This window comes from Brachyistius frenatus, unplaced genomic scaffold (genome assembly GCF_029030835.1).
Source record: "Brachyistius frenatus isolate BFR_SWC_R1_liver_20210118 unplaced genomic scaffold, ASM2903083v1 Contig_169, whole genome shotgun sequence".
Lineage (NCBI taxonomy): Eukaryota > Metazoa > Chordata > Actinopteri > Embiotocidae > Brachyistius > Brachyistius frenatus.
Genome location: NW_027210768.1, coordinates 104,345 through 126,087, shown reverse-complemented (window position 1 = coordinate 126,087; position 21,743 = coordinate 104,345). Strand labels below are relative to the sequence as shown.

The following is a 21,743-nucleotide window of genomic DNA, read 5'->3' as shown; positions in this document are numbered from 1 at the left end:
AAATCTTCGTTCAGCTCTTCTTGGAGGACTGTGATCATCACTGCTGTCATAAGCAGCTTGATGCAACAGTTCTGGTGATGTGGTCAAACTGATTAACTTCAACTTCTGCATTCATCACGTGACACACAGGCCCAACATGCATTTCTCTACACAATCATTGGAAAACACAAATCCTTTCAAATCCCTCTATTTATGATCAGAAACAGACATTCAGTAACATTTGGAAAGCTGAGGAGCTCGTTTTTCATCCCACTGATGGATCAGGAAGCTTGGACCTTCGACACGAAGACTATAAATCATATCTCAAAGACACCTTCAGTAAATCTCTTATAATGCAGCACAAACAATTATTTGAACTAATAACTGATAAGATTTGGGTGGTAAAAGGTCAAAAGTCACGGCGCCTCTATGGGTTTGGATACATAGACCAGTAAACTGGCTTACAGCTCATAGTTAGGTAGTATTAGTATTAGTATTAGTATTAGTATTAGTATTAGTTCCCGGTATGAGGGCAGGCTCGTCATGGGAAGTGTATTTGTTTTGGGGACTGTAGGTTGACTGAAGTTCAAATCATATTTGACTGTTTTGTACTTTTTACAACATTTATTTTTAGACTCAGTTTCCTTGAATTGAAGCTTTAGGCCAAGAAAAAGGAAAGGGATGAATGAGTCAATAATTACAGAAGACAGTCCACTGAAGTCTTGCTGAAGAAAATATTTCATTAACTTGTGTTAAAGGAAATTCAATTTCACTGGCAATTTAATGGAAATGTTTAACCAACCGACTTAAAGTAGGAAACATAAAGGCCTGCAAAACAACATTTCAAGGAATTGTCAGGTCTGTCGTAAATGATCTGTTTGGATGGGCAGCTCAGTTTGTCTGAGTCTGTGGCCTTGATTTGATCAGAAACTAACTCCGTGTGACTCCGCTCTCCGGGCAGCCGGGACAGCAAAACAAACGCACACGGACACCGCGATGGGAGGAGTCAGACGATCGGATTGGATAACAGGATGTGAGTTGCGCTGTTTCGGGGTGAGGCGGTGCGTTTAGGGGTGCACAACTTTCTGGCTGTTTGCGCAGTTTTGCCGTCTTTTCCAAACTTCGGACCTGCATGAACATCAGCTTCAAACCCGCGGAGCTCCGCAGCAGCGTCTGAGTCTGAGGAGCACCAGCGCAGCCCGCCGCGGGGCGGAGCTTCACACCTTCACCGCGTCGTGTGGTTCACGTCCGCTGATGCAGGGAGAAAGTTGTGGACATGTTTGCTTGGAAGTGCACGGTTTCACAGATACGGGCTTGAAACTGCAGCGTTAACGAGCCTCTCCAGCTTGCTGTCCGGACTCTGAAGTGTCTCCGTGGGATCGTCCACTCCCCTTCGCCATATTGTGCGCTGTGAAAGTCGAAGGAAAGTTGTCAGAGTTATGACATTTGCTGCGCACGATCCCTTCATGGAGCTGCATGCAGTCGACTTTGATCGGAACCAAAGAGAGTCCATGGAGCTGGCCGTGGACAGCTCTGTGCACCATTGATCAGGTACATTCACTGTGTTGAAGTAATGCGCATTAACCTGAAGCCACTGGGCTCCTCGGACGCTTCCTTATTGCTTCTTGTGAACATAACATCACTGGCTATGACTCGGGTGATTGCACGAGCCCCTTCGTTTCCTGTATTTCTCGTTATGCCAAATGGCAGCTGTACTGGAAGCGCGTCCTTACTGCCTCAAAACTTCTGCTTGTAATGTCTTTTCTGCACTCACCTGGACCTAAATGTCGACATATTGTCTTTTCTCTGCACAACAGGCATGCTCTCCTATAATCTTTCACTTCACTGTCAGGGCTGTTTGCTAGTGAAGGCCTCAGTTTCCTCTTTGCTGCAGACGACTGAAAACTTGATATGCTTATCTTCCAAGGAAACGCAGTGTCTAACTTGTTCTTCTTTTATAAAGGTCTGGCACCATAAAGAGGACGAGAAGAATGGACAGCAAACGTCAGATTTGATTGGTGAAGGAGGGCTGCATGTTCCCCACCCTGCACTTTCCTCTGGGATTTATGTTTCCTTCCAGATATCTCTGAATACACAATTAACCACAGGCCGTAAAAACACACTACAGAGGCTCTAATTTTGTACGCTCAGAGGTCGAGAGCTCTGACACCAACATTTTCAGACTTTCATAATATTACTATGAGTCTTCCTTCTCAAGTCAGTACTGATAAGAGTGGTAAGCATCGGGCTGGCGCCATGAAAGAGGCTGTGCAGCATTCAGGGGAGGTTTATTATGGTGCGGGACCTCCAGCTTTACAGTCAAGCCACAGTGACTCTGCTAGCAGCTCGGGTGTTTACAACCCAGAGAAAGCGCCCCAAAGTCTACCGCACTATCAACAGGCTACTCCAGTAAAATGGATGCACCAGGACTCCGTACAGGCCCCCGGCTGGTCTCAAGACGCTCCTGTGCCGGCCTGGGGGCAGAACTTCGGCCCCTACATGAGCGGAGTGAACGTCAGGGGTCAGAGGGCGTTCCAGAAAGGCGTCCATGAAGGCGTAGCTCTGCCGATGGCAGGAGAGAATCATCTGCCTGGAACTATGGAGGTTTATAGAGATGCTAACCAGGCTCAAGCTCAGGGGAGAGGGCTCGAGTGGGAGCAGCACGCCGCGGCTGCAATGCAACAGGCTCAGCTGCAAGCCTATCAACATGGCCACAAAGGCGCAGAGCACCAGGGCCAGCCACATGTGCCAACTCACAGTTTGCAGGAGTCCATGCTGCAGCCCTTCCAGACAACATTTAGGCCCAACAAGCAGCAGTTCTCGTCCGGGTATTACCCGGTTTTTCCAGGAAACAAGGCAATGCCAAACCTGGCCTACAGTGAGCAGCCTAAAACTCAACAGCAACTTCTACACCAGATGCAGCAGCAGCAACAAATGCATCACCATCACCATCACCAACAGCAGCAGCAGCAGCAGCAACAACAACAACAACAACAACAACAACAACAACAGCTGCATCAGCAGCATCACCTCCAAATGCAGCAGCAGCAACAGCTGCAGCAACAACAAATGCAACAGCAACAGATGCAGCAAATGCAGCAACAATATCACCGGCAACAGCTACAGGAGCGACAGCAACAAATTCAGCAAATGCAACAGCAGTTGCAGCAACAACACGTGCCTCCGCAAGAGACAACACAACCACAGGGGCAACCAAAGCAGCAACAGACCCAAAACTTAGTAGCTTATCAGCCTCCCGAGGCTGGTCAGTCTGACAACGAGTCTAAAAAAGATGATGTCCAGTCAGTGGAGCCGCAACAGGAACCAGAAGATCAAACCTGCGATGCAACAGATGCACCTGACCCGGGCCCTGAAAAGGACGACACAAATCCTGCAGACTCTCCAAGCGCGTCAGCAGCTGCCCCCCGACGCTCGCGGCGCCTTTCCAGAGACGGACAGTCCCCGCTAGATCCTCCTTCAACCAACATCTGGTCTCAGGCCTCTAAAGAGCCTCCACCTTCTCAGAATGGAGTAACGGGTGCGCAAGCTACGAGAGGAGGGGAACGCCAAGTGACAACCGGAGGGGTCATCCAGATCACCCGCAGGAGGAGGAGGGCGTCCAAGGAGATCAACCTGGAGACCCTCGCCCAGAAGGCCTCAGAAATGGCACCAGCTCACATCTCCAAGGTTAAAGATACATTACATCATTACACTGCTGCTGTAGCTACTTTAATACTACTTTATGACACTAACACAGTAAAACAGCCATTTAAACTCATGCTGTAGGCTCAGTTTATTTGAAGACAGACAGACAGCTTCTGCTCGGGAGAGCAAATGTACTCCTGTGGCAAAGTTGGCAAGCTGCTGTACAAAGAGGAAGAACCTTGTTTCTATGCAGAAGTTCCCTACAGTTCACGGAATCCTTCTCTCGGGTCTGTTTACTTGATTCCCACAGCTGTCCGCTATTGCAGGAAGTTTTAGATGTGTGTACGGTCATACTATACAGTGCATTCTGGTGCAAACTGAATATCAGCTATTATTGAACATTCCTGCTTTTGGAATTGAAAGCTTGCAGTCATTTTATCGCTCTAAGAAAGATGATACCTTTTAACCTTGTTCCTGGCGATGTATAATGTTTACATTCTGAGTGGCACACCCACTACTTCTTTAGCTGTGTTACACAGTCAGTAAACAGAAACACTTGTGAAATTCAGTTTATGTCCATTTATATCTCTGCACAGGGACAGGTAGTACTCTTCCCTGAGGGGTTTACAAGGCTTGTCGTAGGTTTTTGTGCAGACTGAGCACGCTGGAAGTACAATTGGAGCAGCTGCATGTCTGCACACCTCCACATTCCTCAGGCCTTTTACCAGTCACTGAGCGAGCAGAGTCAGGGAGGGGCCGAGCTGTCAACCTGCAAAAACTCCACTCCTATTCTCCCCAGCACACGCCAAACAGGTTTAATATAGCTGGTCGACAGCTAGACCTGTTGCATTGTGATTTACAAATGCAGCACTTTTCTGGTTCAGCAGATGAGATTTCTGTCTTAGCTCTTCATTTTACCTGAAATATAAATCGTAAAACTGATTTATACTTTTCACCGCCACCAGTAGAATTTAGGATCGCTGAAAATATTATCAGCTCGACCAGAAATACTAGGGAGGCGTGTGCACATGTCTAAAAAACTGTTGAAATATGTGGTGATGAAACAACAGGGTTCATTTATTTGAAAAAAAAAAAAAGAAAAAGTGTAATCCTCATGTTACATTGGACAGAGTCTTTCAATTTCCTGCTCAGTGTAGTAAACATTTAAAGTGAAGTAGCGAATAACTTTCCATTACTTCTCAATTCTGGCATTTAATGCTGATATAATGAGTCATAATTAGTTCATTAATACAGTTATTATTCTATGGTAAAATAATCAACAACAAGTTTGATCATTGATTTATTAGGCCTTTAATCAACCAAAAATGCTGTTTCAAGCATTTTAAATGTGATAATGTGTTGTATCATACGTTGAGTATCTTCTATTCTCGAGCCATTTGAACAGGTAATGTGATGCATGTTTTAACATTTTTTACTTTTCACAAACGACAGACACAAAAATGAAAAATTCATTTAAAAAAAATAGTTCATATATTAATATCTTATTAAAAAAAAATCATTGTTAAATAGAACAAAAAAAAGTTTATCTGAGTGGAAATCAGATTTAAAACTGCTGTTGTGTGTAGATGACCATGTACACTCACACCATCTTCCTCTTTACGAATCCCTTTTCTATTTTCCCTGCCACTTCCTCTCCCTCCCTCTTTCTCTTTCCCTTTCTCATCTTGTCTCATCTTAACGCTTCTTTCCCTTTTTGTACCTAAACAGGAAGACTCTCTGTCAGGCAGACAGACCAGCATGGTGCCCCTGGTTATCCCCGTGTCTGTGCCAGTGCACAAGACTCAAACAGAGCCTCAGGGCGGCTGGACTCAGGGACGTCTCGGTCAGGGCGAGCGGCCTGCAGGACAGTCCGATCGCAAACCTTCTGTCATTGTGGCTCGTCGGCGATCGCTCAGAAACTCCATGACGGAGAGTTTTGGACAAGTAAGTTCTCACATTGCTCTCATTCCAGTTGCTTTGAAATCAGCGGAAGTCGCAGAGTCATTGTGTGAATGTAGAGTAATCATTTAGTCGTGTTATTTATCAACTTGTAAAGGAACCGTCAGATTATTCATTTGCACATTGTACAATGAAAAAACCTCGAGACCCTCTTATTATGCAAGTTTGTTCAAAATTGTTAGCAAAGACAATGTAATCCCACTGAGTTACGCAACAAACCTTTAAGATCAAGTTTTCGTGGGTACGAGAAGCCTCACAGAGGTCAAATTTGAAAACTTTTAGTCCTAAAAACGTCTGCTGAGGAGAACCAGAGATGTAGTGCAGAAGCAGGAACCAATCTGCAGTGTGGGATGAGATGATAACGTGACTCACTAATTCCGAAACCCTGAACCACATGAACATCTGTTTTAAACTGTTTCCAGGTTCTCAGTGAAGCCAGATTCAACAAGTATCACTTTCTGATGTTCATGGTTATTCAGATGCTAATTTGTAGGAGAATTGTGAGGTGCTTTCTGGGGCAATTGATTGGTGGATTTTAAAGTAAAGACACTTATTTCCAACATGGTCACCAGATGCTAAAAAGTAAAAAACACAACTTTTATTGCAAAACTCTACAATACAAATTTAAAATCTAGAAAACATAAAAACACAATTGGAAAACAAAAATCAAATGTCATCAAAAGCAGATAATTGCAACAAAGATTATTTGACATCTTAAATAAAAATGTAATGGAAGAATTTATTATCATTGTGTGACCGTCTTTTGCAAATCGTGACCTGATTTTATTTTTTTTTTTTTTTTTATAAACTGCTTTTTAAAAAAAAGAAATATTGTGTGAATCCCTTGTGTATTTAAAGAATCTTTAAATCCTGTGTGGGAGAGGCATTAACCATTAAAGAGCTGCTATATAGAGAGCTGATTATAGAGTGCAAACACACAGAATGCTCCTGATGGACAAAGTTTGACCAAAGATGGTATAAAACCAGGATTTGAGTTCATGAAAACATCACTGATCGTCATTTTTAGCCATTCACGATGAATTGCTGAACTTACCAAGTACATCTCGCACACACGCGTCTGAGTAAACTAAGTATTGGTGTGATTAAAATGTAAAATGCACCTCAATCCTCCACCCAGGATGGGGAAAACGATCCAGGGCTGGATGAGGACGGAAAAGCAAAATTTAAGCGCCGGCCTCGCCCCGAACCTCTCATCATCCCACCTCCCAAACCATCCACCTTCATCACTCCGTCCGTCTACTCCAGCATCACTTCCTATCAGAGTAACCTGCGCTCTCCAGTTCGCCTGCCGGACAACCCCCTCAGCCTGCCCCCATACACGCCTCCACCCATCCTGTCTCCTGTGCGAGAGGGCTCCGGACTCTACTTCTCCACCTTCCTGACCAACATAGCCGTGAGCAACCAAATCCTGCCACCGCCGGCTACGCCCAAGTCTGCAACACGCAGCCTGCTGCGTTCCAGTAAGTCTCTTGTTGTTGCTTAGGCCAATGAATTATACCGAGGAGGCTCTCAGAGAATGTGAATGAACTTTTTCTTTTGTATCTTTCAGCGAGTTCAGATATTACACCCCCTGTCTTGCCCCTGATCGATGCCACACCCGTTAGCCTTGAACCGTAAGTACCGCCTCGAACATCTCCACAGCGCAGCGGTTTCTTCTCCTCATCACAACATTACTTTCTTCTCCATAACTCAACACTTTGTGTCGGCGTCCAGGCGAATCAACATTGGGCAGTACTACCAGGCAGAAATCCCTGAATTGCGAGATCAACTCTCCTCCCAGTCGGACCCGCACAAAGCTGACTTGGTTTGGCTTCCGTTGGACGACGCCCACCTTAAACATGCTGACCAAGAGAGCTGTTAGTATCTCCGATAGCACGTGGTCCACTAACAGCTCTTTTATTGATTTTTCAATCAGCTTTTTCTCCTCTTCGCTCACTCTTTGAAACACTCCTCTTTTTCTTTTTCTAGTGGTGGATCTGATGAACATGGCATGTTCCAGTGTTCTCGCGGGAGGAGGAACCAATCAGGAGCTGGTTTTACACTGTTTACATGAATGTGGAGGTGATCTCCTTGTGAGTAAAGAGACTCATAAAATTCAGATAAGCAAGACATTTCACAGAACAACATAAAACAGCAGAAAAATCTCAATGTATTTTTTTTATCAAGCATTTTTTCGATATTACATGATTCGAACCGTCTTTTTTTTTTTGTGACTTTTTACTGTTGAAGCACTCCAACGACGGCTTTGCTCACTGTTTTGTTGATTTTTAGGAAACACTGGAACGTTTGATGCTTCAGGAACCAGTCTTCCCCAAAGGCCATTACCTGGCAGGTTATCACTACTCAGGTATCAACTCTTACATTGTTCCTCATCAGCTTTATTTCTTCCTGTGTACACAGTATAGGCTAAATGTTTCCTTATACTCACTGGTAGTTATAAGTTTAATTTGACTGCGTCTGTTTTTCTGACAGGCTCCGACAGCTGGACTGCAGAGGAGAAGCGTTACTTCAATAAGGGGATCTCTGCCTACAGGAAGGACTTCTTTCTGGTGCAGAAACTGGTACGCTCGTTAATTTTACCCTTCAGCGTGAAGGATTGCAAATCAATGTAAATAAATCTAAAAATGCATTTGAATATGATTAAATGTACTTTGTGTAGCATTGATAAATCCATATTACTCTCACTGAGGCAGTAGTATAATTACTTTAGAGCAAACAAGACTATCAAGAGTTGAGATTTTTAGCCAAATGACGCTGGAATCAGATGTCTTGGTAAAAGTGCTTTTGCAAACAGGAACAGGATGTTCTTCTCTCAACGCACACAGAATTTCTTTTTTACAAAGTCTGTGGAAGAGAAGAAATTTAGACTGAAATACTTCACGTCATCTTTGTGGCAGAAAGTAACTAAAGGTACAGGAAATGTGGTTAATAGAAAGATTAGCAGTGGCATGAGAAACAGACCGATAATAATCCAAAGACTGGTCTAATTTACATATTACATGTCATTATATTTACACGTAAATGTCCTCTTAATTTTGTGTTAGAAAATGAAAGGGTTCACCTCATCCTAATATAACTCTGCATGTGTGTGTTCCTCTGACCTTTCAAAGGTGCGGACTAAGACTGTGGCCCAGTGTGTGGAGTTCTACTACACATACAAGAAGCAGGTGAAGATCACTCGCAATGGTATTTTAACCTTCGGCCCTCCAGATTCACCCGTAGAGAAGCACATGGAGGCCGTGGTGGATGTTAAGGTAGAGTGCAGTGGCTCAGATCTGTCATTTGGAGCTTTTATTCTGTTAAACAGTACTTTCTCAGACTGAGTCAGGTTACAAGAAAGATTTTTCTGTTCAGTCATGAGGAGGACTGAGACAAGCGAGATCATTTAGAAGTGAATAACAAAGTTTATTTCAGGAATAAGAGAAAGATTCTAGTGATTGTACTCACTATGAAATAAAGCACTTTGAAGGTCAGACAAGTAGGACGGTGATGATCATGACATTTTTGTTGATAATTTGTCAACTAGTACCTAATTGTTATGCAAATAATTGCAAATAACGATTTAATTGTCTTTTTCTGTTCATTTCATGCCACTATTATAGTACAAGCTAAATCACAGTTCAATATTATACACACTTTTTGAAGCGAAAGGGCCATTTATCAGCATCGAGTATTGAAACATGCAAGTCAAAATTTTATTTCTGTTTGTCTTTGAGGCTTTGTAAACAAATGTATCAGAGGCTATATACAATGTGAATAACAATTTAAAATAAAAAAAAAAAAGCCAGTAACTTGGATCGATGAGAATAAAGGGATTATAACAGTGCGGGAAAGCAGAAGTGACAAAGAAATTAGAGCAGCATAAACGGCACATATTCATCCGGAGAGGGACAAAGACACATCCTTCTTGGTGAATTTACAACTAAGCGTCATATCATCTTAATACTATCTGCAATGATTTGTCTAATTTCTCTGGTGTGATATATTACAGAGTTCACAGCAGTTTAAATTAACTCAAGGAGAGGATGGCGATAACAAGAAGGAGGTTTCTTACAACCAGAGCCTTGAGAGCAGGCACCAGGCGAGGGTCGCTCAGTCACTACAGGCTCACGACTACGTAAGTATCTCACTTCATAGTCTTTTTCATGGACTGATCATACACATCGTACAGCTGTTTTTCTACACCAACGTTTTTGTGTCGGTGCAGGCAGGAACAGTGCTGGTGCTCAAACAGCCAGATACGGTGAATAAGGAGGCTCATCATCCAGCAGCACATCATAGGCCTCGGGCCGAGCCCGCAGCAAAGAAGAGCAGAGCGCCAACGAAGCCACCGCAGGATCCTGATGCAGTATTTCCATGCAAGAAATGTGGCAGGTACGACCAAATCATCGCAGAGATTGATGTTGTTTTTATTTATTTCGTGTGCGATTTGCAGCGACAGTGATCCATCAGTATGTTAGTCACAGTTACAGGAGTTTAGTAGACACGTAATGTTGCTGCGTTCCAAGCAGCTGCTTTTGTGCATAAAGCTGCATAGTCTTCATCCCTTCTAGAGTGTTTTACAAAGTGAAGAGTCGAAGTGCCCACATGAAGAGTCACGCCGAGCAGGAGAAGAAGGCTGCAGCGCTGCGTCAGAAGGAGGAGGAGGAACACACAGCAGCTCAAGCTCGAGCCAGGAAGGCGGCCGTGGTGGCGGCGGCGGCGGCGGCGGCGGCGGCAGCAGCGGCGGCTCATCAGGGAGGAAACGGCAACAAAGTGATGGAGCAGGCGGAGGTCAGCGGCCAGGAAGACTCGTCTGAGGGGGAGGATGATGATGATGAAGACTGGCACTGAGACGCCACAAAGCCAGGAGAAAAGTTCATGATGAGAAAGAATGATGGGTAAATGAAATATGATGTCCTGCCGCATGAGGAGCAGAATAAGCACAAGAGAAACGTCTTCCTGTTAATCTTCACACTCCATAACTGTCTCTGTTTGACAGTTTATTCAGCTTTTACACCATCAGCCGGGCAGACACACTCCACATTTTCACATTTGTATCTTTTAAATATTCAGAGTAAGTTTATTTTTTGTAAATGTACTTATACTGTATGCTTCTGCTTTTGCCATTTTATATCCTTTTATTTAATTGAATACACGCCAGAATATTATGTATTTCCATGACGTGGATTTAATGGTTATTTGATATTTCATAAAAATAATCAGGATTTCTCTTTCCAGTTATAAAACAAGATCAAAACTTGATAGAAGAAAGCCTTTTAAGGCCTTTTAAGAAGAGCTTCTATGTAGAATCTTTCTCTAAGAAAACTATTTTGCAGATTTCCATCAGATTTTTAGGTTGGTTGTATACTTTTTTTTTTACAACTAAGGGACCTTTTGAAATGAATATGTACAAAAAAAAAATATATAAGATTGCCATATATTTATAATACTGCATTTTGCAATGATTTTGGTAATATAAAAAATGATCGTGTTGGCAGCAATATGACTGCTGAGTTGAAAAATTTTATTAAAAAGTGTACTATTTTGAGGAGTGCATGTTTGGTTTTTTTGGACTCGTGCAATGGTCAGTGCATGGTTGAACCAGCAGATGGCAGCACAGGTTCAGTGTGGTACAGATGTTTCCTTCATGTATGGGTGTGTAGATAAATGGAAATTTTGTTATCTGCATAGATTCAGATAAGAGTTGCTGAAATTCTTTCATTTTGCGTCAGTATTTATTTGTCAACTTACCCCCTTAAATCATAAAATCTGAACTCTATACCTAATAAGCAATAGGCATTTATCTACAGTGCTGCACTCGGGTCTCATACAGTATTCCAGACAGGTTCCACAGTCCAATCATTTTCAGATTTAAGGGTGGAAAGCCGACTCGTCTTCAGACTCTGGGGTGCGGTGAAATTTCACATTGATCAGTGGTGACATAATGCAGCCATTTAAGAGTTCAGTAAAGGGAAAAGCTGCCAGTTGCCCCCAGGGGATGAGATGCACTGCATATTTCTCTAAGATTATGGACATCAAAGTGCTCCTGCTTCTGTCTCCCACTCATCACTGACTGATTGGCTTTCATTTACTTTCCTACTGCAGTAGACATAAAGCTGCGTTACACGTTAACCTTAAGTCTAGGTAAGCAAAAGAAAAAAACACAACAGAGGAGAGTTATCACTCATTTAGTTCCTCATTTAATTCTGTAGTGTGATCTTTAAAAAAATCTAAAACATAAAAAAGGGTGGATCCAAATGTTCTATATTGAACCCATTGTTCCACCGTATCACGTTTTGTTACTGGTGGTGCTCTCAACATGACCCTGTCAGAAAATCAGGCCTAATTTTGGGACTACAGAAATGATTAGGATACGAATGGGACATGAATTTTAATCCAGAATTACACACTAGCCAAACACTTAAACTAAGAACACCTCTACACCTGTTTATTCAAACAGCTATTTAAATCAGTAAATCATAGCAGCAGTGCATAAAATCCCGCAGATAAATGTCAGGAACTTCAACATACCAGACTGGCATGTTAGTTGGTGCCTGATGGGTTTCAGAGTTTACTCAGAGTGGTGCGGACAACGGACAAACAAACAAACAAAATCTGGCAGGGCGTAGTTCTGCGAACAGAAAGACCCTGATGATGAGAGAGGTCAGAGGTGAATGGCTCGACTGGTTGGAGTTGTTGTAAAAGCTACGGTAACTAAAACAAACGCTCTTTACAACTGCAGTGAGCAGAAAAAGGTTCCTCTTCTGTCACCTCGTGACGGAACTCTCCAAAACTACACTGAACACTGAAGAGTGGAAAAACAGACGGGTGTGATGAGCCTCAGTTCAGCTGAGGCTGCAGATCGTACCTCAGAATTTGGTGACAACAGGATGAATTTAATGAACCCAAACCTGCCGTGTCAACAGTCCAGGCTGGTAGTGATGGTGCAGTGACGTGGGAACAATTTTCTTGCCACACTTTCTTGTCTCTTAGTACCAATTAACGATGGTATCAATGTCACAGCCTATATGAGCATTGTTGCTGACCGTGTGCTACAGTTTGAAATGTATTTTTTTAATGGCTACCTCCTGCAGAATAATCTACCATTACAAAGCTCCAAAATCAAATCAGATCATCTGAAGCACCTCTGGCATGAATTTGATTTTATGTCTTGAATTATTGTCCTCACAACATTGTGTCCACGCCAACATGGCGGCATAATGTCTCACATAATACCCCATGTTGGTGGGACATTAAAACACAGCCTTCCACCTTTTTACACCCTGCCAAAACTTTTAGTATATTCCCGTAGTTTATTGGGGATTCTGCGATTAATTTCAGGTGCTAACTTGTTGTCTGTTCTCTTATTCTACAAACTATATTTTCACTTTAACTAAATATGACACAAAAAAAGAGACGTGAATTAGATTCTGAGGTGTTTTATCCCCAATTAAAGCTTATGAAACCTCTTTTTTTAAACTGCACAATTTGCAGTGTGGCTGCAGTGTGCAGTGAAATACAGCTGACTGTGGTGTATTCAATGTTCTCTGAGGGTCTGTTTTGCCCTGGGTCTTGTGACAAAGCATTGCGGGTTTACAATAAGGATCAGATGTCTTCCCTGAGCGCGGGCCCGCTAATAAGGCCCCATTAGAATCCCAGCTACATGGACACCGTAAAATAGGTTAGGGATGGAGGAGAAGATGAAGACATTACAAGGCAGGCTGGTGTGGTAGGATGGAGACAAGGGCAAAACACTGAATCAATGTCACTAAATGTCTGGAAGACGAACGAGAGGATCAATGGTTCCTCTCCAGCATGGCCGAGGTTAAGTCTGACACAAAGCAGAAATGTACATTGAGATCATTTATGTTCAGCCATTCCGCTCTCAAACTTTGATTATTTTCTGGGTGTGACCTGCGAGGCTGCAGGTCAATGTCATTCCTGCAGTGAGTCGACGGCAGGACACAGAGGTCAGAGTTTAACGCATGCTCGTACAGAAACTGGGAGAATACACAGCAACGTACAGCAGAGATCAACTAATAGGAATAGTGTTGCATTTAAAAACTGAAATGAAATAAAGCAATCATTATTAATTTAACTGAAGATTCTTGGTCACCAAAAGACAGTAAAGATTTTTGTTTGATTATGTTTCCACAGATAAATTTAAGTGGCCTTTATGGATGACGCTTTTTCTTTAATTGTTATTGAAGTAAATCTAAAATCACACAACAATTACAGCCAACACAGAGCAAGTTCCAAGACACAAAAAGCTAATTACTGATTGAAAATGAATTAAAAAAAATATATGTATGGAGACAACAGGGATTCCACTTGCCTCTCTGATCCATCTCTGAAAGAACATATGAGTCTGGCAGCATTTCTTGATGTGAGAAAAGTGTCTTTTCTTACGGCAACTTTGAAAGTTAAACTGTCAGTTTCGAAACAGCAGCTTGTCTGAAATTTCCTGTCCTTCAAAATGGGTGCAAATATGACACATATGATGGGTTGTGTTGCTGTGCCACTGAATTTATCCACTGAGCACATCACACTTGAACTGTGGCACAATTCTATACTATATATAACGTCTTGGTTTTAAATATGCAGAGGTTTCCCATAAAAACTGGGGCACTCTGGCTGCTTGAAGGGGTTAACAGGCCCACTGCATTTAGCTCTTATCTGTTCAGGCTACATTCAAATAGCCAAATGGAAACAGCCTTCTTTGTCACCGGTTTATGTGAGACTTTTGCTGCATGTAGATCTCTATTTCTCTCTCCTCACATTGCATGTGATCTCTTTATTGCTGCTATAAAATAACAAAAAACAAAAAAGGAATTTAAAAAAAGTAAAAAAATGTAATAAATGCAAATACATCAATAAGTGCCACGTTGCAACCCTGATTGTTTATGACTAAAGCTGTGGTGTTTTTTTTTTTTTGCCATCATTGGTCAGTCGTGAGAGAGCGTCAGACTTCTGCACCTGCTCTTAGCTCTTTATACAAGGCTTTAGAAAATCTGACAGAGATTGTAGGCCAATCATGGGTCAGTTCACAGGTAAAGGATTCCTATTGGCTGTTCAACAAAGGCAGCTAGTGCATGCACATCCATTCATGTTCAGTGGTGGTAAATGCTGTGGAAAAAGTTGCCAGCACGTGCAACAACTGCCTACACTGAAAAAGAGACTTATTAAAAAGGATGTCTGAAACAGAGCCCGACAATAAACGCAATCAGAGTGTTCTGGCAGAGAAATTGCGTCCAGGCTTTATAGGCTGGAAGCGAACTACCCTCAGCACTGAAGATGTGCACCCGGTATGACAGGCGCAGAGATGGAGAGTAGAGACAGACAGGGCCGCTAAAAACTTTATGGATTGTTTTAATGTCCACCAGCCCATAGACGCAGTGGCACAACGGGATTTGTCCCGTTGTGCTATAGCCAGTGCACCACTGAACATCAGGAAACGTGTTAGTATTGGCAAAGCATTACAGAGATGGAGAGAACTTAGTGCTTGCGTTTGGTGGGAGGGCCTTCTGACAGCGAGAGCTGCAGGAGGAGGGCTGCTTTAATTTGCAACAAAGCAAAAAAAAAAGATAAATTCTGATAATGAACGTATCTGAATTTTCGAAATAGAAAAAGACAACAGTGACTTGAAGCATGAAACACAGCAGGTTTACCTGATTAACATGTAACTGATCATAAAGCATTGAATTTGTTCCCCAAATCTAATCTAGCGTACAAACCTCAGGCCTCCAGTCATGACCAAACGGACATAAAAGAGCCTCTGGCTCTGCTGTAGATCAGCTGCTACTCTATCCTTGCACAGTGGCTCACTTAATGGAATTAAACCCATCTGTCTGTATTTTTTCTAGAGTCAGCAGCGTTACTCTCTCATGGTTATGCAAATAGCCACTTCACCAGAGTCCATTCATCTCCAGAGCAGCGGTGCCTCAGAAAGCGTTGTGTGTGACTGACACTGGCATGTTATGTGAGATCTATATCTCTGCTCATTTTAATAATATCTATTTTTAAAAATAGATATCGCCCCTCGAGGAACATTGGGAAGTGTCGCCTCTGCTATTGTTTGAGTGAAGAGGTTCTTCTCTCTGCTGTCAGCTGCAACAAGAGGACATTTTTACCTTATTCAAGGTACCAAGTCCATCAAATCCTCCCCAAGGCTCAATATTGACTTCCAGCAGTTAAAAGAAACAGTTTGATATTTAGGAAATATCTCTATTCACTTTCTTGCCAGCAGTTAGATTAGAAGATTAATAACACCAGTCTGAAACACAGGAGGAAACAGCTTAGAAACTGTCTCAATCTCACACATTAGGCCAACTAGAACCTTTTAAACGGGGGTTTTTTCAAACCTTTTGACAGAGCCAGCCCAGTTGTTTCGCCATGCTTTCAGTCTTTATGCTAAGCCAAGCAGCAACTATGGCTTGAGGCAGACACCAATGCAGAAGTAAAGTACATCGCCACTGACGACTGCTTGATGCTTGCTCCGACTGACTCCACTTCAAAAAGCTTCATCTTCTATCTAGAAACCAATCAATAGACACAACTCTGACATTGTCAGCTGGCTCGCCTGCCGCTGCACCGCCTCCTGAACTCCAGCCTGGTGTTCAGGTTCATGGTGCAATCCCAAATGTGCAGTTACCAGTGCACACAGAAAATGTGTGTAACACAGGTGCTGATTATGATCAAGCAACGTGACTTGAAATACTTAAAGGTTTTGCTTTCCTCTGCTTTGTGCGTGTTACTGTGCTGCACTTTAATCAAAGCAAAGTCTCAAAGTCTCAGAACTTTTTAGGCACACCGCATATGTATTAAACTAAATGATCCCGTTGCCATTACAGCAGTGTCATTTTTCTCATCTAACTATCAACAAGACGGGGAATAACCATATTTTGCAAAATGTCAAATTTTTCCTTCAGATATGACTTTGCAGAGGCACAGTGCCATAATGAGATGTGTAAATGCTTAAATCTTTCAATGCACCCACAAGGTGTGGAGGATGAGGGAATTGGAATTTAATCTAGCTTGAATATGGAGACACATTGAAAACAGGATGATTGAAGTCACTGCAGCACCAATATCACAGAAGCTATTCCCATCTACCTTGTCCTCCCCAATAAAGCCAATTATTATTTATTACCAGAGACTCTTCCTCTGTTCTGACGCTGCAAAAATAAGCAGTTCGGGAGGACACCAAGCTGAAATTTTGAAATTATCTGCGAGTGCAAGAAGTTGCGGCTGTAGCCCTGCCAAATGCATTCGCTGTAAGTGCTCTCAATTCAGTCCTCATTTCCTGACTCCCGCCAATCTTCCCATGAGAACAAGAGGTTTTGGCCCATCGAGTCAAAGCTGTAACAAATATTATTTAGTGCTTACGCTGCCATAAAACAGCCTTACGTCACTAGAAATGGCTAAACGAATACCATGAAGGACACTAAGTAGTGCTCGTGATTCACTCTTTAAGTGTTTGCAGCAGTAAATGTCACAGAAATGTCCAGTATTACTCAAGTATTAGCTGTAAGGATGCCAGTGTTGATAAGTTGGCACACCACTGTAGTCCAATTTGAAATATCTCTATAACAACTGGATGTACAGGCACAACATTTTGTGTGTATGTTATTTGTCCTCAAATGAGGAATCCTCCCAACTTTGGTAATTCCAGGACATTTCCTAAGGATTGTAACAACCATTGCGATCTCCTGACTTTTCATTTGATGCCTTTGTCAAATCAAACCTAAAGACATTCTCATCAGCCTCATGTGTACAAATGCAAGCAAAGAGCCACTAGGATGTCAGTAGACTGCCTGAGTTATGCTATAAATTGACTAAATACAAAGTGTTTTCTGCACCTCTTATATGACATCAGAAAGTTGTGAAGGTTCCTGAAGCTTTTTTGACCGTATGACAACAGTTGAAACGGAGTAGGGTGTCTCACATCTTGTTATTTAATGTCCCTAACCCATTATCAAAGGCTTATCTAATTGTTTTTATGAAATACGCTGTAAAAATACGCTTGTCTTGCTTCAAGTGATGATCATTAGGGATGGATTGCCTTTATACTCTCATCTATTTTGTTCAAGCTTCACAGGCCATACATCCTCACACAACCTGCACCTGTTTAATATTAATTTTACAAGTGTATTCAGTCTGAAAAGACAGTTGACAAATATGATTGGATTTAGAGGTGGTTTCAGTGACTCACTACATCCTGTGTGTTGCACTTGTATAGAGATTGAATGCATTATGAATAAAACCTCCCAGGTGTTTACTGTCTAATTCTATCCTAAAGATATTTGTTAAGTGGAAATATGACAAATCACACAAGACAAACACACGCTCCATTGAAGTCACTTTTAAAATACGCACATAAACCACCTCAGCATGTTTCCTCTCTGCATGAGTATGTTCCCCTTTAAATCCCTGAGCTGACAGTTTTGAGCTTGGCCAATGTCCTGTTCAATTGTGCTGCGATCCATCACGAGATCCGATGGATACTGAACCAGCCATTCATCATAAAGTCATCAACATGCAGCCTTCTCCTCTCTGAAGGGTGATGTAGAAGTCAGGAGGCTCAGATTTATGTGTGATTTACTGTTTTCTCTGTTCGCTGTGCGCTCGTTCACCCTGTCCGTCTCACAGACACCTGTCCTCCAACACCACCGCAGCCCCCATGAATAACCCGCCCTCCTGCACCCTGACATGATGGAGTGTCAGTGTGTATCAGCCAGGATGGAAATGGGAGGATGGATTCTGATTTGTTGAAATCAAGACTTCTTGAGCATTAAGGCCTTGTGATCGATTCCGGCACTCAGCCAGAGCTCCATAAGTGGACGTACTGAACCGAGAGCCTTGATGAGGGACCGCTGGGGCTTCCCCTTAGTTTGCATCTGACATCTTTATTAAAGTATCAGTATTAAATTGTACATTAATTCAATTCTTTATATGGGCCTTTTTCCTGTTTTATTAGAGAGGTATAAAGTCACAGGGGATAGTCCATTTTTTCTTAGAAGTGTCTCAGTGTAAAGAAGATACACTTCAAAATAAAATACGCACAGTATTAAAACAGGTGCTACATGCTGACACAAAATGAAGTTAAATTCATTCTTTTAGACTGTTTACCACAAAATACTCTGGATTACAGACTTCTCCACAGAAAATGTCTTGTCCAGAGGAACATTTTCTTTCAGGTTTTTTTTTAGCTTTTAATCTTCAGTCTTGTGTTTTCTTTGATTACACACCTGATCGCCACGTCAAAATATAAAGCACAACAATTTGACAACGTCAGCATTCATTTTCAAACCAGTAACCTTCTGCAGGTTTTAATCAATATCAATACTGTATTTATTACAGACTCGGAAGCAAATATATGTATTTTAATATACGTGTTTTGGCTATTATATATATGAATGTGCACATCAGGCCAGACGGAGGCTACAACATGGTTATACAACCTGTCTCACCATTACATCATATGATGCCTGAGCACTTTATTGACATTTAAGGACAGTGGGATGATTCATTTACTGGAAATCAAACTTCATATATATGATGTTGCAAAACATCTTAAATCCATAACAAGAAATCATCTCATTAACTTTTTCAAGAAGTAAAGAACAAACCTGAACGCTAAAGTTTACCACAGTTAGCTTAGCTGCTAAAAGTTGCAAACCTTCAGTTAGCGCATTATATCAAGTGTTTGTTAGCAGCTTGTTTTTATTTAACTTATTTAATCTTTCCTTCCCTGGTTTGAATTTTCTGAGCAGCTGAAACACTACGTGTTACACGTACATCTCCTTGTTTACAGTCTTTACATGAATGCTGAATGCTTTCAATAACATGTAATCCTTGAGCAGCGTGTCGGTGCACAGATGTTCAATTTTCTTTAATGCCAGCACTTTGTCTAGATTTTCATCCTGTCTTCATTGACTTTTGCAAATTAGTTTATTGATACTGACATTGATTAATCTATTCTTTTTTTTCTAATTGTCCAATATGTGTATCTGCGAGGAGTGTCCTCACACTACTGAAGAAGATTTTCAGTCCCTGTTTGCAGCAATAATGCAACTTTGACTAAAAAACAAAAGCGACTCAATATTAACTGGTGGATTACCTACTTATTTAGAGGATGGTTTGTATACTTTACAGGCCTGAATTGTTAAGGCTGAATTTGCTTAATTTATTTAAAGGATAAAACCTGGAAATTCACCAGCAAGGTCCTTTAAATCAACCATCTGGCTTATATCTTTGCTTTGCTGACCTCTTTGCTCGTTGAGTCAATCAGAGCTTTCACAGTTTTACAGTAATCTTACTATTTCTCTTAAGTTTCCATGTTTCAGATCTTTGTTGTGAAAGGAGTTGCACACAAAACCGAATGTGCTTCTTTCAACAATATGATGTTGTACTTTATTTAGTATTTCAAGGATAAAACCAGGTTTTTATTTTTTTATTTGTTGAGTTTACAACTTTACAGCCCAACTTCTGCTCTAAGCAGTTTATGTCATTTGTAGTTTTCAAGCCAGGAACAGAAACAGCTGTTTGACTAAATTCAATAAAAACACCCCAAATAACGGGTGGTTGTTTTGGTTGACTGATTGGCCAACATTCTGCTCATAAACACGGCTAATTTCTATATTTTGACACATTTGTATGCAGAGATGAAGACGATACCACATAAATCGTTTTTGTTATCGTACAATCGATCATTAGGGAAAAAAATTCTGGTGCCTGGGAGCGATCTGAATCAGACTTATTGTCTCTTAACGACCACACAGATTGCTGTTATTTCAGTTTCTGCATTGTGCAGCCTGTGTGTTATGAGACAAGGCAATCGCTCTGTCCAAGAGTGCTTTCCCTATTTACATATTCAGGTAAATACAATGTCGCTGTCCATTACACAGAGAGAGTCCTGTTCAGCTCTCTGGGCTCTTATTTAAACTGAACTGACAACTCCAACAACTCACTCCAACATAAAAAGCCATGCTCATTCCCTGCAGCTACAGCAGATTTGTGTTTGTACCCGTGTATGGATTCTGGAAACATGTTATGTAATACACTATTAATGTCATGAGGATGAACAGTCCTAACATCATCTTCAACTGTCTCCTCTTGCTGATTAAATGCATGACACACTGAATAATAATAAGCAACAGGAAGTTAAACTGGCACAGAATAATAAAATACTCTCTTGCATTAAATGTTTCAGGTAACTTTTTCCATCCAGCAAATAAGAGACAAAGGGAGCAATGAGGTCATTCTTGTTTGTGCACTGCAGTAGCCTCTGCTGAAATCTGAGGAAAATATTTGATTAGAAACAACTGTAAATTGATTAGATTAATCAAGAAGATGTGAAATTGCTTTAAGGGTGAGGCTATATCTTAAGAAAATGCTGTATCCTTCTGATTAATCATTCTGGCAAGATCCCCAGAAATAATTTTATGGCTCATCAGACCAGAACCGGAGTCCAAGATGGCTGTGCTTTATTTTAAATGACATTGCTGTTTTCAGTTATCTTATGTTTAAAGGTAAAAGAAAGTAGGTACAAGTAATCATTCTGCAAGAAATAAAATTCACAAATCAATTATCCCCAAGGTCATTTTGGGTTAATCAAAGCAATCACTCGGGCACAATCCTGCTTAGTGATGCAGCGGCCAATTACTCACTGAATAATGTCTTGAGAGCTTTGTTAAGGGCTTTTAGTCTCACAGCAACACCAAAGTCAATTCCCATTTTAATGTCAAATGAACGGCACAAAGTAACTGACACACTGAAAGCTGTTGCGGGTAGAGTTTTCTGTCATAACAATCAGCGTAGAAAGAAGCAATTTAGAGAGAGAGATGATGAGACAGAGGCCAACCTGCCCCCAAAAAACTTGATATAAAGGAAACTTTTTGGAAATAATGGAGCCTTTCTCAGCATTCACCATCATTACTGTGGTTAGTGGGAGTGGGTGTGGGAGGGAGGGAGGGAGGGGGGGGGTACACCTGATAGTTTGTCACCATTTAAGTTGTCAGGTTCACTCACTTTCACATTGCTTCTGTGTGATTTGTAGTTTTTATAGCTCACTTTATCACTCAATGACACCCAATGACAGTAGAAGCCCCCCCCCACAGAACCCACACAGGTTTCATTACTTTTCATAGATGTAGAAA

The 21,743-nt window shown here is 41.6% G+C and overlaps 1 protein-coding gene across 2 annotated transcripts; it reads left to right on the top strand.

Moving 5' to 3' along the window:
- The first annotated feature begins 1,016 nt into the window (after positions 1 to 1,016).
- On the top strand, positions 1,017 to 11,140 carry mideasa (mitotic deacetylase associated SANT domain protein a). Of its 2 annotated transcripts, none has more exons than XM_069717122.1 (13): positions 1,017 to 1,530; positions 1,943 to 3,666; positions 5,353 to 5,568; positions 6,722 to 7,064; positions 7,154 to 7,217; positions 7,318 to 7,460; positions 7,573 to 7,676; positions 7,876 to 7,951; positions 8,077 to 8,165; positions 8,715 to 8,771; positions 9,596 to 9,721; positions 9,812 to 9,978; positions 10,158 to 11,140. In XM_069717122.1, the coding sequence occupies exons 2-13, from the start codon at positions 2,179 to 2,181 to the stop codon at positions 10,435 to 10,437; spliced, it is 3,153 nt and encodes a 1,050-aa protein (XP_069573223.1). In that variant the 5' UTR covers positions 1,017 to 1,530; positions 1,943 to 2,178; the 3' UTR covers positions 10,438 to 11,140. The 2 variants fall into 2 exon arrangements, with proteins under 2 accessions (XP_069573223.1, XP_069573222.1); XM_069717121.1 differs by having other exon boundaries at positions 8,715 to 8,858.
- The last annotated feature ends 10,603 nt before the right edge of the window (positions 11,141 to 21,743 follow it).

Coding starts and splice junctions, on each gene's coding strand:
- mideasa (XM_069717121.1), top strand. CDS start 2,179: ATGAGTCTTCCTTCTCAAGTCAGTACTGATAAGAGTGGTAAGCATCGG. Junction 7,065..7,153: donor ACGCAGCCTGCTGCGTTCCA/GTAAGTCTCTTG, acceptor TGTATCTTTCAG/CGAGTTCAGATATTACACCC. Junction 7,218..7,317: donor ACACCCGTTAGCCTTGAACC/GTAAGTACCGCC, acceptor GTCGGCGTCCAG/GCGAATCAACATTGGGCAGT.